The following is a 15,507-nucleotide window of genomic DNA, read 5'->3' as shown; positions in this document are numbered from 1 at the left end:
TAGAATTGAGAAATACTAAGGGGAAAAAAACATTAGTGGGAGTGGTATATAGGCCTCCAAACAGTAAGGCGGAGGTTGGGGATGGCATTAAAAGGGAAATTAAAGAAGCGTGCAATAAGGGCACAGCAGTTATCATGGGTGACTTTAATCTACATATAGATTGGGCTAACCAAATTAGTAATAATACTGTGGAAGAGGAATTCCTGGAGTGTTTACGGGATGGTTTCCTGGACCAATATGTCGAGGAACCAACCAGAGATCAGGCCATCTTAGACTGGGTATTATGTAACGAGAAAGGATTAATTAGCAATCTTGTTGTACGAGGCCCCTTGGGTCGGAGCGATCATAATATGATCGAATTCTTCATTAAGATGGAGAATGAAGTCGTTGACTCAGAAACTAGGGTCCTCAATTTAAATAAAGGAAACTACGATGGTCTGAGGAGCGAGTTGGGTAGGATTGATTGGGGAATGGCACTCAAAAGGTTGATGGTGGATAGGCAATGGCAAACATTCAAAGACTGAATGGATGAACTACAGAGGTTGTTCATCCCAGTTTGGCATAAAAATAAAACAAAAAAGGTGACTCAACCGTGGCTAACAAGGGAAATTAGGGATAGCATAAGATCCAAGGAGAGGACATACAAATTGGCCAGAAAAAGCAATAATCCTGAGGATTGGGAGCAGTTTAGGATTCAACAAAGGAGGACAAAGGGATTAATTAAGAAAGGGAAAATAAAATATGAGAGTGAGCTTGCAGGGAACATAAAAACTGACTGTAAAAGCTTTTATAGATATGTGAAGAGAAAAAGATTGGTGAAGTCAAGCGTAGGTACCTTGCAGTCAGAATCGGGGGAATTTATAATGGGGAACAAAGAAATGGCAGATCAACTAAATACATATTTTGGTTCTGTCTTCACAAAGGAGGACACAAATAACCTCCCAGAAATGCCGGGGAACATAGGGTCTGATGAAAGGGTGGAACTGAAAGAAATCAGTATTTGTAGGGAAATGGTGTTAGGAAAATTGATGGGACTGAAGGCCGATAAATCCCCAGGGCCTGATAATCTACATCCCAGGGTACTTAAGGAAGTGGCCCTAGAAATAGTAGATGCATTGCTGGTCATCTTCCAGAACTTGATAGATTCTGGAACAGTACCCATGGATTGGAGGGTAGCTAATGTTACCCCACTATTCAAAAAAGGTGGCAGAGAAAAAGCAGGGAATTATAGACCGGTAAGCCTGACATCGGTAGTGGGGAAAATGCTAGAGTCCATTATAAAAGATGTAATAGCAGAGCACTTGGAAAGCAGTGACAGGATCGGACAAAGTCAACATGGATTTACAAAAGGTAAATCATGCTTGACTAATCTACTGGAATTTTTTGAGGATGTAACTGGTAAAATAGATAAGGGAGAACCAGTGGATGTGGTGTATTTGGACTTTCAGAAGGCTTTCGATAAGGTCCCGTATAAGAGATTAGCGTGCAAAATTAAGGCACATGGGATTGGGGGCAAGGTATTGACTTGGATAGAGAACCGGTTGGCGGACAGAAAGCAAAGAGTTGGAATAAACGGGTCATTTTCCGAGTGGCAGGCAGTGACTAGTGGGGTACCGCAAGGATCGGTCCTAGGACCCCAGCTGTTCACAATATATATTAATGATCTGGACGAGGGAATTGGATGTACTATCTCCAAATTTGCAGACGACACAAAGCTGGGTGGGAGGGTATGCTGTGAGGAGGAGGTCATGAAACTCCAGTACGATTTGAACAGGTTAGGTGATTGGGCAGAAACATGGCAAATGCACTATAATGTGGATAAATGTGGTTATCCACTTTGGTGGCAAAAACAGGAAGGCAGATTATTATTTGAATGGCAATAGATTGGGAGAAGGGGAAGTGCAAAGAGACCTGGGTGTTCTTGTGCACCAGTCGCTGAAGGTAAGCATGCAGGTGCAGCAGGCGGTTAAGAAGGCAAATGGAATGTTGGCCTTCGTACCAAGAGGGTTCGAGTACAGGAACAAGGATGTCTTGCTACAGTTGTACAGGGCCTTGGTGGGACCGCACCTTGAGTATTGTGTGCAGTTTTGGTCGCCTTATCTGAGGAAGGACGTTTTTGCCATGGAAGGAGTGCAGTGAAGATTCACCAGGCTGATACCTGGGATGGCAGGAATGACGTATGAGGAGAGATTGTGTCGATTGGGCTTATACTCACTGGAGTTTAGAAGATTGAGAGGGGATCTCATCGAAACCTATAAAATTCTGTCAGGCCTGGACAGACTAGATGCTGGAAGGATGTTCCCGATGGTCGGGGAGTCCAGAAGCAGGGGTCATAGTCTAAGGATAAGGGGTAGGCCATTTAGGACTGAAATGAGGAGGAATTTCTTCACTCAGAGAGTGGTGAACCTGTGGAATTCTCTGCCACAGAGGGCGGTGGAGGCCAGTTCATTAAATATATTCAAGAAAGAGTTGGATATATTTCTTAAGGCTAAAGGGATCAAGGGATATGGGAAGAAGGCAGGGACAGGGTACTGAATTTGGATGATCAGCCATGATCTCATTGAATGGCGGAGCAGGCTCGAAGGGCCGAATGGCCTACTCCTGCTCCTATCTTCTATGTTTCTATGTTTCATAGGCTTTGGGTTATCCGAACGGCTCCATTCCTGCTCTTCGAATGGCACCAAGCATTCCGTCAGAGGGGCCTAGAAGCGGCTTGTTATCAGCCTCTGACGGATGGCCCTTCCAGTTTGTACCTCCCTCCCGTCTTGGTCCTCCTCCTCCTCCTCCTCCTCCTCCGCTGGTGCTTCAATGTCTGGTGGCATTGGCTGGGTGCGTAGGATGGCGAGGTTATGCAGCATGCAACAGACAACCACGAAGTGGGAGACTCGCTTTGGTGAGTACTGCAAGGCGCCTCCGGAATGGTCCAGACAGCGGAACCGCTGCTTAAGCACACCGATTGTGTGCTCCACAATGTTCCTCGTCGCCTGATGGCTCGCATTGAAGCGCTCTTAAGCAGTGGTGCTGGGCGAACGGAACGGGGTCATCAGCCATGGGCACAGAGGATAGCCCTTGTCACCGAGAAGCCAGCCTTCTGGGTGAGCCGGGGCCTCGAATAGGTCTGCAACTGAAGTCTGGCGCAGGATGAAGGCGTCGTGGCTGCTGCCAGGGAACTGCGCATTAACTGCGAGGATCAGCTGTCGGTGGTCACAGACCAGCTGAACATTCAAGGAATGGAACCCCTTGCGGTTGCGGAACTCCTCCGGATTCAAAACAGGTGCCCGCAAAGCCATGTGCGTGCAGTCAATGGTGCCCTGCACCATGGGGAAGTCCGCTATTGCTGCGAAGCCCGCTGCGCACTCCCGCTGCTTCTCCAGTGTCAGTGGGAAGGCGATGTACTGCCGCCTCCTTTTAAATAGGGCATCTGTTACTTGACGGACGCAGCAATGCACCGCAAACTGTGATATGTTGGCGATGTCCCCAGTTGCGGCCTGAAAGGAGCCGCTCGCACAGAAATTCAGGGCAACAGTCATCTTGACAGCCACCGACAGAGAGGTCCTGCGCCTTATCTGAGGCTGCAGATCTGGCTGAAGCAGGGGGCACAGCTCAGTCACCACCTCCTTTCTGAAGCGCAGCCTTCTAAGACACTGCTCCTCTGACATGTTCAAGTAAGAGAACTGCTGTCGGAAAACCCTGGCAGCATAAGGTCTGGTGTGGCGACGTCTGTTGGCCCTCCTCCGTCTGGCCATTCCTGCCCCTCCCTGCGTCTCTGTGCCCTTTCCAGATGGTTCAGCAGCAGGACGTTCCCCTCCAATGCAGCCCCCATAATAATAGCGCACAAGAAATTGTTAACATTGTAAATGCTCACCAGCAGCAAGGTGATGGTCAGAAGGCTGAAGTTCCTCTGGCCAGCGCTGGCTCACTGGTGCAATGGCTCTCAGAGTGCAGCTCAGCAACTCTGTGAAAGTCTCGAGGAAGTTGTGCTCCCAAAATGGCTGCCGCTTTTATACCAGTGCAGTCCCCTTTAAAGAGCGCCCCCCCAGCCCGAGCGCGACTGGGAAACGTTCCAGGTAAGCAGTCCTTATTAGCGCCAGGCGGAACGGAGGGGGGTGCCACTGAATTTCCGGTCCGGGGCGCCAAAAAGGTGTTGCACACTGAAATGACGTCATGATCTGCCTGCACCCGCGAGCGGGTGCTAAGATTTAGCACCGGCGCTAAAAGCCCACTCAATACGGCAAGAGGCGCAGGGTTCGCTGCGCCCGGGCGCTAGTGGGTTAGCACCCCACTTCTCGGCCTCTTTAGGCGCTAATCGCTGGCGCTACCAACCGAACATCTCCCCCCATACCTTTAAGACATCCTGAAGGAAAAATTCAGTTGGTTTGCGCCTCCCGTTAGCGCCTTAAGAGGGCGCTAATGGGGCGCAAAGCAACTAGCGCCCAGGCAAGGCGATATTTGTGCCTCTCGCGGAATTGGCCGGACATTTTGCGGCGGCGCTAAACAATACCGCCCGATCTCCTGTGCACGCAGATCTTGACGTCATTCGAGCGTGCAACACCCTTGTGATGCCCCAGAATGGAAATTGAGTGGCGCCCCCTTCCTTTCTGCCTGGCGCAACCAACGACAGGTAGACTGGAACGCTTCCCAGTCGCTGTGGGGCTGGGGCGCTATTTAAAGGGGGCCTCTTCCTGGCTTTTTGTGTGGTAGACATTTTTGCAACACTCGTTCTGAGAGAGAGAGAGAGAGAGAGATTTTGAGAGAGAGAAAGAGAGACTTCTGCATTGAGTCAACGCTGTTTGAAGTAGTTTTGGCTTCTGACCATAACTTTGCAGGTACTTTGGTTTTTGACCTTCATTACTTTGATTGCCAAGAAACTATGGGGGCTGCACTAATTGGGGCGTCGTCCTGCGCCACCAGATTCGGAGGCCACAGAGACACAGAGAGAGAGTGGCAATCATGGGCAGACGGAGGAGGGCCAACAGGCCTCTGTACAGGAGACCTTACCCTCCCAGGGTATTTTGCCCACAATTCTCATACATTAATATGTCTGAGGAGCAGTGTTTGCGAAGGCTGCGCTTCAGCAAGGAGGTGGTCACTGAGCTCTGCCACCTGCTTCAGCCAGATCTGCAGCCTCAACTGAAGAGCAGGACGTCTCTGTCGGTGGCAGTGAAGATAACAGTGGCTCTCAACTTTTATGCCACCAGCTCATTTCAATCAGCTACTGGGGACATCGGCAATATCTCCCAGTTCGCGGTCCATTGCTGCCACCAGGGTCACAAATGCCCTCTATAAAAGGAGACGAGAGTACATCTCTTTCCCCATGACCCCGGACAAGCAGCATGAACGCACTATGGGCTTTGCGAGGATAGTGGGCTTCCCCTTGGTGCAGGGCGCCATTGACTGCACGCATGTGGCTTTGCATGCTCCGCATGAGAATGCAGAGGATTTCCACAACCGAAAGGGGTTCCATTCCTTAAACGTGCAGTTGGTCTGTGACCACAGACAGCTGATACTCGCTGTCAATGCCTGTTATCCTGGCAGCAGCCGCAATGCATACATCCTGCACCAGACTACTGTGGCAGAACTTTTCCAGGCACCGCATCACCCAGGTGGTTGGCTTCTCGGGGACAAGGGATATCCACTGATGACACCGCTCCGTACGCCCAACACCCTTGCTGAGCTGCAATACAATGAGAGCCATCAAGCTACCAGGAACATCGTTGAGCACACAATCGGCGTGCTCAAGCAACGGTTCCGCTGTCTGGACCATTCTGGAGGAGCCCTGCAGTACTCACCCGAGTGAGTCTCCCACTTCGTTGTTGTGTGCTGCATGCTGCATAACCTGGCAATCCTCAGGACCCAGCCAATGCCAGCAGACATTGGAGCACCAGCGGAGGAGGAGGAGGAAGAGGAGGAGGAAGATGAGGAGGATGAGCATCAGCAGCACCAAGGCAGGAGGGAGGCCCACAAAATAGAAACTGAAAGGGCCATCCGTCAATGGCTGATAGCAAGCCGCTTCTAGGCCCCTGCTGAGGAAATGGCTTCTGCCACTGAGAACAACATGAATGAAACCAACCCGCAAACCCTAAGCCAGCCAAGGCAGCCATGATTGCAAAGACCAAACATGTACATTTTGAATACAAAAACTTATTTATTTTACAAACTCTGTGTGTGTCATTTCCTCATGACAAACTAATAGAAACACAAAAAAAGTCATTAACATAACTGGTTATCGCAACCTGGAGATAATGTCCAAAACACTAAACAAAAGTTTGACCACGAACCTCGGCCTTTAATATAAAAATGACCAACATTTTGTCATACCACCTACTTTTTGCCCTTCGAGGGTGACCTCCTTCCCTTGCGCACTTCCCCCCTTCCCACCCTACTGCTCCTCCGTAATGGGACCCCAGTGGCTGCAGCAAGGCTGGTAGAAGGCTGCCGATTGTCAGAACCTGAGACTGCAGATGCCCTTGAAGGTCGGCCTCGACCAGCTCTGGGCCTGGAGGGCCCGGCTGCAGACTGCACCAACTCTGCATGGGCGGCATCAGTCTGTCCTACAGACGGTGGGAAGCGCAGTGGAGAAGTGACAGTGGTGGCAGCAGGAATGCTGTCATCTTGAGAGAGGACAGCAACTCCCTGCTCGACCGACACACTGGCACTCCCACAGGGCAGCACTTCAGCATCCGGAGCAATCTGCTGGAGCACAGATTGCTGGCCTGCTGCGGTGCGGTGAGAGCCCCAGGGAAATGTGTCCGAACCAGCGAGGATGGCAGCAGTCAGTACTCGCGTGGCCTCAATCTGAGTCTGCATGAGAGCAGTCAGAGATGGGGTCATGGCAGCCAGTGACTGAATTGCAGCACTAAGCTTTAGCGTGGCATCCGCCTGTGCTACAGCAAAGTGCTCCACACTCCTTGCCAGTGATTCAATGCATTCGGGCACCCTTCCCACTGCACCCATGAGCTCAGTGTGCATGTCCACCGCCTGGGTGTTCATTTCAGCGGTCAGCCGCTCCTCCTCTGCGTCCAGTTCATTAGGACTCGCTGGCATACTCTCCCTCCGGGAAGAAGGTCCCCGAACTTCCCTACCCCCATCGTGTTGCTGCAGCCCGCCGGGTCCTGGAGCTTCACCCTCATCAGACCCTTCCCCCCTGCTCCCCTCCAGGGAAGGCGTGTTCCCAGTGTGGACATGGGCTTCCTCGGGAGAGGGTGGCGCTGATGCTCCGGCTTCATCTTCCTCCTCACCTGCAGCTTCACTCCCACTGGCAGCTTGAGGGCCCGTCTCCTCAGCTGGTGAATCACCATCTGAAAGCAGGGAGGTACAAGAGTGGCTTTAGCGTGAGGACAGGGTGGCAGTAAGGGAGGAATGAGTGCAGCGATTTAGTAAGTTGGATTGAAAGTGTCAAAGGCTGGTGTTCTGAGGTACAAGTGGAACGAGAGAGGACAAAAAGGTGATGACCTTACCATTGCTGTCCAGAACGGGGTCGGGCTCTCCAGTGGTGACGGGACCGATCACCCGGCTTGCCATAATCCTGTGGATGCGCTCCTCAAGATCGCTGAGGGGTTGCAGCTGAGGCCGCCCTCCACCCATCCGTTGCTGCTGTCTCCTATTATGAGATAGTTTGGCCTGCAAGAAAAAGGACGTCGTCTGAGTAAATATACAGCCATGATCTTGCCTGATGTGCCTCCCATAGATGAATAGCCCTTACTGAATGCAGCCATGGTCTTGCCCTATGTGCCTCCCATAGGTGAATAGCCCTTACTGTATGCAAAGTGTGGAATGTGCGTGTGTGTTTCATGAGAGGGCCATAGGTGTTGGATGAGTGTTGGGCATTGGGGTTTTAATGACCCTCTGGCCATAGAGTGAGTTTGAGATGGACGGATGGAGAGGTATTGAAAAAAAGCCACTCACCTTGATGACCCGAGTGAGGTCGTTGAACTTTTTCCTACATTGTATATGGGTCCTGAGCACCATGTTCCTGGAGGAGATGCTCTGTGCCACCTCCCTCCACACTCTTCTGTAATCGCGCGGCAAAGGCCTCCTGCCATTCTCTGGGTACAGTATTGATCTTCTGCGCTCCACTGCGCCAACCAGAGCCTCTAAGGCCCGCTCGCTGAAGCGCTGTGCTCGCTCCCTGGCCCTCTCCATAGTCCTTGGCTGCAAGATTTAGGCACAGGTCTCTCCAGGCCGAGATTCAAGGCTCCAATGAGCAGGGTGTGGCTGGAGAGCAAGATCAACCCTCCCCTTTAAGAACTGTCCAGCGCCAGTGTGTCTGTGTTCCATGGCTAATTGACAGCACCAGCGCTGCACCCGTGCTCTGAGTTAGCACCTCGCTCCTCGGCCTTTGCGTCTTAAGAGAGGTGTGTAGCGCCTGATTTAGCGCTCCAATCACCTCCAGGGGCGATAAAAGCCAAGTTTGCCGTCGGAGGCGATAATTAGCACCAGACACTAAACTTTGCGCACGGCCGATAATCGCGCCCCAAACAGGGCGATACTGAATTTCCCCCCCTCGTTTATAATTATATTTCACAACCAGTACCTCTCCCCATTTTCACTTTTCGAATATTATTCTATAACGTGTGTATCTAAATGGGTCAGTTTAGTACTTTGTTTTTCAGAGCTAGTAAAGATTAGACAGATGTAAGTATCTTGTTCTAAATTACTGAAAGTGTCTAATCATAGTAAATTAAAAACAGGACTTTTAAAAGTACAACCAGGCCTTGTTTTATTTGGATGTCTGGGTCGGCCCATTTTTAGCGGTATAACAAAGGTACTGCTATAATGAGGTACGGTAATCATCCGAATAACAGGACTAGACCAAAACCAGGCTATTTGACTACAACAATTGACTACAGCAATTTTTTCTAATTGTTATATAATTTAATTACATTGGACAGAATCATATTTCCTCTATTAGCATCTGCATTAATGTGACTTTAATTGATGATCTTTGTCACCAAGCACTAAAATGCCTATGTTGTATAATAATTCATAAGTTAATTTTAATTATAACAGACTGCAGTCTAGCTGCAATCAGAATAGGAATTAGCCAACTCTATCTAAATTGTAGTGTAAAGCAGTAATAAATACCACAAGGTAAGGTAGGTCATCTCTATATTCGCAATACAGCTGTTCAGACAAAAGCAAAGATAGCTGGTACCTTGTACTTTTTTTGGGGCTGCGGGGGGGGGGGGGGGAGAAGAGGGTTCTTGCACACAGCTAAACTGGCACAATTGCAAAGTAAATAAAATCGGTGTCACCTGCAATTAAACCACTAAGTAAAAGTACAGTGTCACAGTAATAACAAGGGAGAACCAACACAAATTTCGATATTGGTCGACGGCAGAAAACCTGGGTTCTAACCAGCTAAAGAGCATGGAAAGAAATTTATTATGCTTTTTATTTGTGAAGGTGGCATTATAGCTTAGTCACACTATAAAAAGAATTCGGCATTATGCATAATTTAATCTGCTTTCTTAAATATATACCCCACTTATAATTACATGCATTTTGCATAATTTTTGCACTTTGGCCATAAAACAAGTGAAAAGTGGAAAATGACACTTGCTCTTCAGAAGGTTTGACATGGTTATGAGAGGCCGGGAGACAGATGACTGCGATGAAGATGGTGTCAGAGGATAAGATAGTATATTTCTATAGCTAGAAATGTCCCGCAATCCTCCTTCTCTGTGACTCAGAATACCGGATGACAGAGAGCCTGAAAGCCCAATCTGTTGCACTGGTGTTGAGAGAGCTGTAGTCCTTTAAAGAGAGGGAAAATACAATAATGAACGCATTCTCAATCCTCATTAATATAATACCTTTTACAGAAAACGTGCTGTAAAACTTTGTAGTTTCGTTGAAAGTGCATTCTCAATGCATCTATCCTATTTACATGTCTATTTTTGAACTCTAGCAATAAAGTGGTAAAATAAATGTATTTTGATTTTTGCTTTCAGGGCGAGATTATGGGGGTGAAGTTGATCTTCGGCGATGGTACAAAATGAGTGATAGCGAATCAGCAGCCCGTTTTATACCCCACTGCATTTTCTTTTGAGGTTAAATCGGGTGGTGTGTAAAATGGGCTGCGGGTTTGCTCACGCCCGTTTTGCGTCACTGCTTAAGATCAATTTCACCCCCTATATTTTGTTTTTCTTCCGCTCTATTTCCCAAGTTAATAATGTCACCATGCAAAGACCTCCAATTGGGTCTCTGTCAATGCTCGGGGGGTGGCGCAAGACCTCCCCGGAGTGTTTGACCTTCCGATTTGCCTTTGCTCTCTATGGGGAAGCATTCAGCCTCCACTTGGGCATGAGTTTATAATCTCACCGTGTGTGGAATCAAGGGCACAAAACATGGTCCAGCACTCCAAGGTACAAGGAATTACAATCACCCCCTTAATGAGCTTTTAAAAAAGTAAGTAGTGTAAAACCGTGCTGTAACTGGACTAAGGAACCTGTTGTTCTTCAATGCAAAGTTTGCAACGATGCAGCTGTAGGCCGTTTGTAACTAAATCTAATCTCAGTGGGTCCAAGCATTCCAACAGTTACAGATTTTACTGGTTTATCTGTTCCTGATATTAATGGGAGCAGCTAAGTCATTTCAAATACATATATTCTGTGGGATTTGTTCAAATATATGTTTGAAGGCAGCTATATTTTTCAATTTAATAAACAGTTATTTAAATCTTCTTGATCCTGGTAACTTTTTTGAAGGTATTTTATCAACCTTCCTTGATTAAACAATGGAGTCTGTCAGACACCTTGGAAGAGTCAATCAGCCCAGCTAACTTCAATAAATGTTAAGAAAAGGAAAAGAAACGCTACTTAAGAACATTAATTATGTTATAGTTTAGTACAGCAGTCGTAAACTATTTATTATTTTTCACTACATGGCAAGCTCGGCAAGTTTAACAACTAATGTAAAAATATATTTGGTGTTAGATACTATTCCCTGTTGTTTTACGCTTTAATAAATTTGTTTGGCAGCCAAAGAAAGAAAGAAAGTAAGAGTAAAAGGATAATTAAAGGACTGGTGGGGCCGATTAGGGACAAAAAAGGAAATCTTCTTGTGGAGGCAGATGGCATGACTGAGGTACTGAATGAGAACTTTGCATCTGTCTTCACAAAAGAAGAGGGTGAGGTTAATGTTGCAGTAGAGGAGACAGTATAGATATTAAACATAGCGTAAATAAGAAGAAACTGTTTCCAATGGCAGAAGGGTCGGTAACCAGAAGAGACTGATTTAACGTGATTGGCAAAAGAACCAGAGGCGACACGAGGAAACTTTTTTTACACAGCGAGTTGCTGTGATCTGGAATGCACTGCCTGAAAGGGTGGTGGAAGCAGATTGACGTAAGAAAACTACTAAGCACTTGGTTTGAGTATAAAACAAGGCTTTAATCAACTGTTTCACAACCATGAGTTTCTAGTTACATCACTAGTTCCTGGTTACAAAAACGTTCTGAGCAAGCTGGGCCCACGCCCGAGTATTTATACTTTCCTTGGACGGCGCCACCAGCTGGCCACCCAGTGTTATCTCATGAGTCATTTCTACATGAATGGTAAGATTCATGACATTCTTCCCACCTGAAAGATTTGGAAGTCAGACGACTTCCTTCTGGCCAACAAGGAATCCTCATGGAAATTAGAAAAAAATACTTGCCTTGGCCTTGTCTGGCCACTCTGCTGCCTCCTGCCTGGTTTTGGTAGTGGCTTTGCATCATGCGGGCCTCCCAATTTCGGAGGTTAAAATCATGTTGTGATGCTGATTATATTATCGGGTTGCAATGTTAAGGAGACCCCAACCTGCCTGGGACAGGCAGGCAGCTTTCTCGTTCCTGAATTCTGGCTGGTTAAAACAGGAAGGGGCGGAAATCTGTCGGGAAAGTGGCACAACCCCCCACCGTCATTTTATCAACCCGGCTACCCATTCGCACCGAGCAGGCTGGGTTAAAATCGGGGCAGTAGTGTCATTCTGCCACCTTCTGAAGACAAGAAGGATCATGTGAGGGTGCATAATAAAATCCGTAATTGAAATAAACAAGAGAGCTCTCTGTTCGATCTCTGGAAGTGTTATGAATTTATCTAGCTCTCTGGGCCAATGAGAGACTCTCTGGGAATTAGGAAACTAGCATTCAGCTATCCGAGTCATCTGAGACATGGAGGCCAAAAGAAATCAAGAGTGCAAAAGAGTAAGGAAAGCCCAAGAATGTAACAGAGTCCCAAACAATCCTGACCTTCATGGGGCTAGCAAAGGGCTGAAATTTCCCCTACTGTTAAGCTGTACTGAACTAGTGTTACCAATTTCACCGCAACATGCTCATTCTCAAAACTGATCTTGTGACATTAATGTTCGCACTCACACGGAGTTTAAACTTGACAGATTTACACTGTACATGTAGTTGTAATTATTTCAACTTTAAAATAAAGCCCCAAGCGAGATGTCACAGTTTAAAGAAACATGACTTAACACATTCCTGCCAGAGGTTAGATGACTTTTGGTAGATTCTAGAAAAAGTATTACAATTTCCATTTAAAGTCAAAACATCCTGTACTTTTGTTTTAATGCGAATACAAAAACAGATCAAATGCATGCTGCAAAAATGTTATAAGCAGTTTATCAGACTATTTCCAAATATGGGATAGGTTTTCCAATACATACCTAAAAGCTCCTACTTTACTAGTTCCTCTGTAAGGCACAGTACCTAAATCAACAGTAAAATGTTGTTTTTATAAATAAACCATTTTCACTTAGAAAACATGTAACGAAAATGGAGTATCTTTTCTACTGACCACATATAATGGAAAAAATATAATTACTGAGATAGATTCATTCCAAAAATAATGCATTCGTACTTTTTTCCTGTATGGAGAAATACTGAAAAGGGAGGGGGGACTAAAGCAACGGAGAGGTGGAACCAGCAAGAAGTGTTATTAAATTAAGCAGCTGAGAGCTAAAACCAAGATTTGTTATTAAATTTGAAGTGTTCAGAAAAAGGTAAAATTGGGCACAAGAACAAAATGGCCAGCCGGCTGGCGGGTCTGGGCACCTTACTGTATGCCCTGAAAACAGCTTGAAATGTGTTCTCAAAATGGAGTTTATTCTTAAATACAAAATGGAGTCAGTAGTCAAACTGAATGCTGGGAAATTTAACCCAATAAAGACCATAAAGATGTTTATTTATACAGGACATTCCTTACCAGTTATAAGAGGCTAGCATTACAAACATTAGATCTGCGTCCACAGCTGAGGTGCAGGACGTCTCTGTCGGTGGAAGTGAAGATCACGGTGGCTCTGAACTTCTATGCAAGCGGCTCCTTCCAAGCCGCTGCTGGGGACATTGCTAACATATCCCAGTTCGCCGTGCATTGCTGCATCCGCCAGGTGACCAATGCCCTTTTCAGAAGGAGACACCAATTCATCTCCTTCCCCATGACCCTGGAGAAGCAGCAGCAGCGTGCAGTGGGATTTGCAAGAATAGCGGGCTTCCCCATGGTGCAGGGCGCCATTGACTGCACGCATGTGGCTTTGCGGGCACCTATCGACAATGCCGAGGATTACCGCAACCGGAAGGGCTACCATTCCCTCAATGTACAGCTGGTGTGTGACCACAGGCAGCGCATCCTAGCTGTCAATGCCCGCTTTCCAGGCAGCAGCCACGATGCATTTATCCTGCGACAGACTACTGTGGCTGACATGTTCCAGGCACAGCCTCCCCCAAGAGGATGGCTTATCGGGGACAAAGGCTATCCTTTGTGTACCTGGCTCATGACCCCGCTCCGCGCGCCCAGGACCCCTGCTGAGGAGGCATACAACGAAAGCCATCAAGCCACTAGGAACATCATAGAACAAATGATTGGCGTCCTCAAGCAACGGTTCCGCTGCCTGGATCGTTCCGGCGGATCTCTGCAGTATTCGCCGGAGAGAGTCTCCCAGGTCGTGGTCGTTTGCTGCATGCTGCACAACCTGGCTATCCGCAGGACTCAGGCACTGCCACCTCACGCTGGAGCACCACCTCAGGAGGAGGAGCAGGAGGAGCATGAGGAGGAGGAGGAGGAGGAGGAGGAGGAGGAGGAGTACCAGCCCAGGAGGGAGGCACAAGGTCCAAGGGCCGCCCGTCGGCGGCTTATTGAACGTCACTTCTAGGCCCCCTGTCAGGGAATGGCTTGTGGCAATGAAGGGACCTGAATGCAGCCGCTCCGCAAGCCCTCAGCCGGTTAAGGCAACAACCACTTCAAACATCAAACATGGACAAGCTGAATAAATAAAATGCTTTATTGAACAAACTCAGGGCCCTTCCCACATGAAACCCAAAAACAGACAACACCCCCAAAAAACAGTCACACACATGACTCACTCCCACAACCTGGGGAGGAATAACAAAACATTTCCACAAAAATGGCCTTCATCCTCGGCCTTACAAAAACAACCATCCCCATAAACAAAACAACCATCCCCATATAAAAACAACCATCCCCATATAAAAACACATTTGCCCACACCCTCTACTTTGTGGCCCGTGAGGGCGATTCCTTGACCAGCCTTTTGCGGCCCCTGGCCGCCCTGCTGCTCCTCCTCAAAGTGTGCCCAGTGGCTGCTGCAAGGCTGGGGGAAGGCTCCTGAGGGGCACATGGCGTGACGGCAGATGCCCTTGGGGGTCGGCCTAGACGAGCTCTGGCCCTCGAGGGGCCGGCTGGTGACTGCTGCAGCTGTGGCTGGGCAGCAGCAGTCTCTCCAGCAGCTCGTCGCAGCTCCACTGGGGGAGTGGCAGTGGCGGCTGCAGGAATGGGGGCAAGCTGGCTGATGGCAGGCGCTCGCTGCTCGCCTGAGACACTGGCACTCGCCCGGGCCAGCACTGCAGCATGCGCAGCAATCTGCTGAAGGACAGACCGCTGTGCTGCTGCAGCGCGGCGGGTGCCCTGGCGATGCCTGGCTGACACAGCGAGTGTGGCAGCAGTGAGTGCCCGTACTGCCCTGGTCTGTGCCCGCATCAGACCAGCCAGTGACTGCACGGCACCACTGATCACCTGGCCACTCGCTGCGTGAGCTGCCCCGAATTCCGCCCAACTCGCTGCCTGTGCTGCCCCGAATTCGGCCCGACTCGTGGCCTGTGCTGCCCCGAATTCGGACCGACTCGCGGCGTGTGCTGCTTCGAATTGTTCGAAACTCCTGGCCTGTGAAGCGCCGAAATCGGCCACACTATGAGCCAGGGACTCGATGGCCTAAGGCAACCGTGCCACAACCCCCATGAACTCGGTGTGCCGGCGATCCGAGTCCACGGACATTTGATCGAGGAGGCGCACCTCCTTGGTGAGGACCGTCTCCGGACTGGAGGCCGGACTCTCCCTCTGGGGAGAAGGCCGCCGAGCTGGCCGACCCTTCCCGCGTTGCTGGATGCCACTGGGCCCAGCAACTACACTCCCCTGCGACCCTTCCCCCCTCTGGGAAGAAGGCCGCCGAGCTGCCCGACCCTTCCCGCGTTGCTGCACGCCACTGGGCACAGGAGCTACA

General features: G+C 48.9%; 1 protein-coding gene across 2 annotated transcripts in view; it reads right to left on the bottom strand.

The window, feature by feature from the left end:
* The window catches only part of rnf212 (ring finger protein 212), a 171,696-nt gene that overhangs the window by 35,152 nt on the left and 121,037 nt on the right, over positions 1-15,507 (bottom strand). The window contains exons 12-13 of one of the 2 annotated variants that reach the window (XM_085975479.1): positions 12,658-12,700; positions 9,563-9,756 (exon numbers count right to left, since the gene is read on the bottom strand). The exons of the other annotated variant lie outside the window; for it this stretch is intronic. Coding sequence (XP_085831605.1) covers positions 9,563-9,756; positions 12,658-12,700 — 237 coding nt within the window. The remainder of the gene's footprint in view (positions 1-9,562; positions 9,757-12,657; positions 12,701-15,507) is intronic. 2 annotated transcript variants of the gene reach the window in all.

Source organism: Somniosus microcephalus, chromosome 2 (assembly GCF_052327205.1).
Source record: "Somniosus microcephalus isolate GS21.2 chromosome 2, FLI_Smic_1.0, whole genome shotgun sequence".
Classification (NCBI taxonomy): domain Eukaryota; kingdom Metazoa; phylum Chordata; class Chondrichthyes; order Squaliformes; family Somniosidae; genus Somniosus; species Somniosus microcephalus.
Note: the sequence above shows the minus strand (reverse complement) of the source record. Positions and strands in the feature narration are given on the sequence as shown.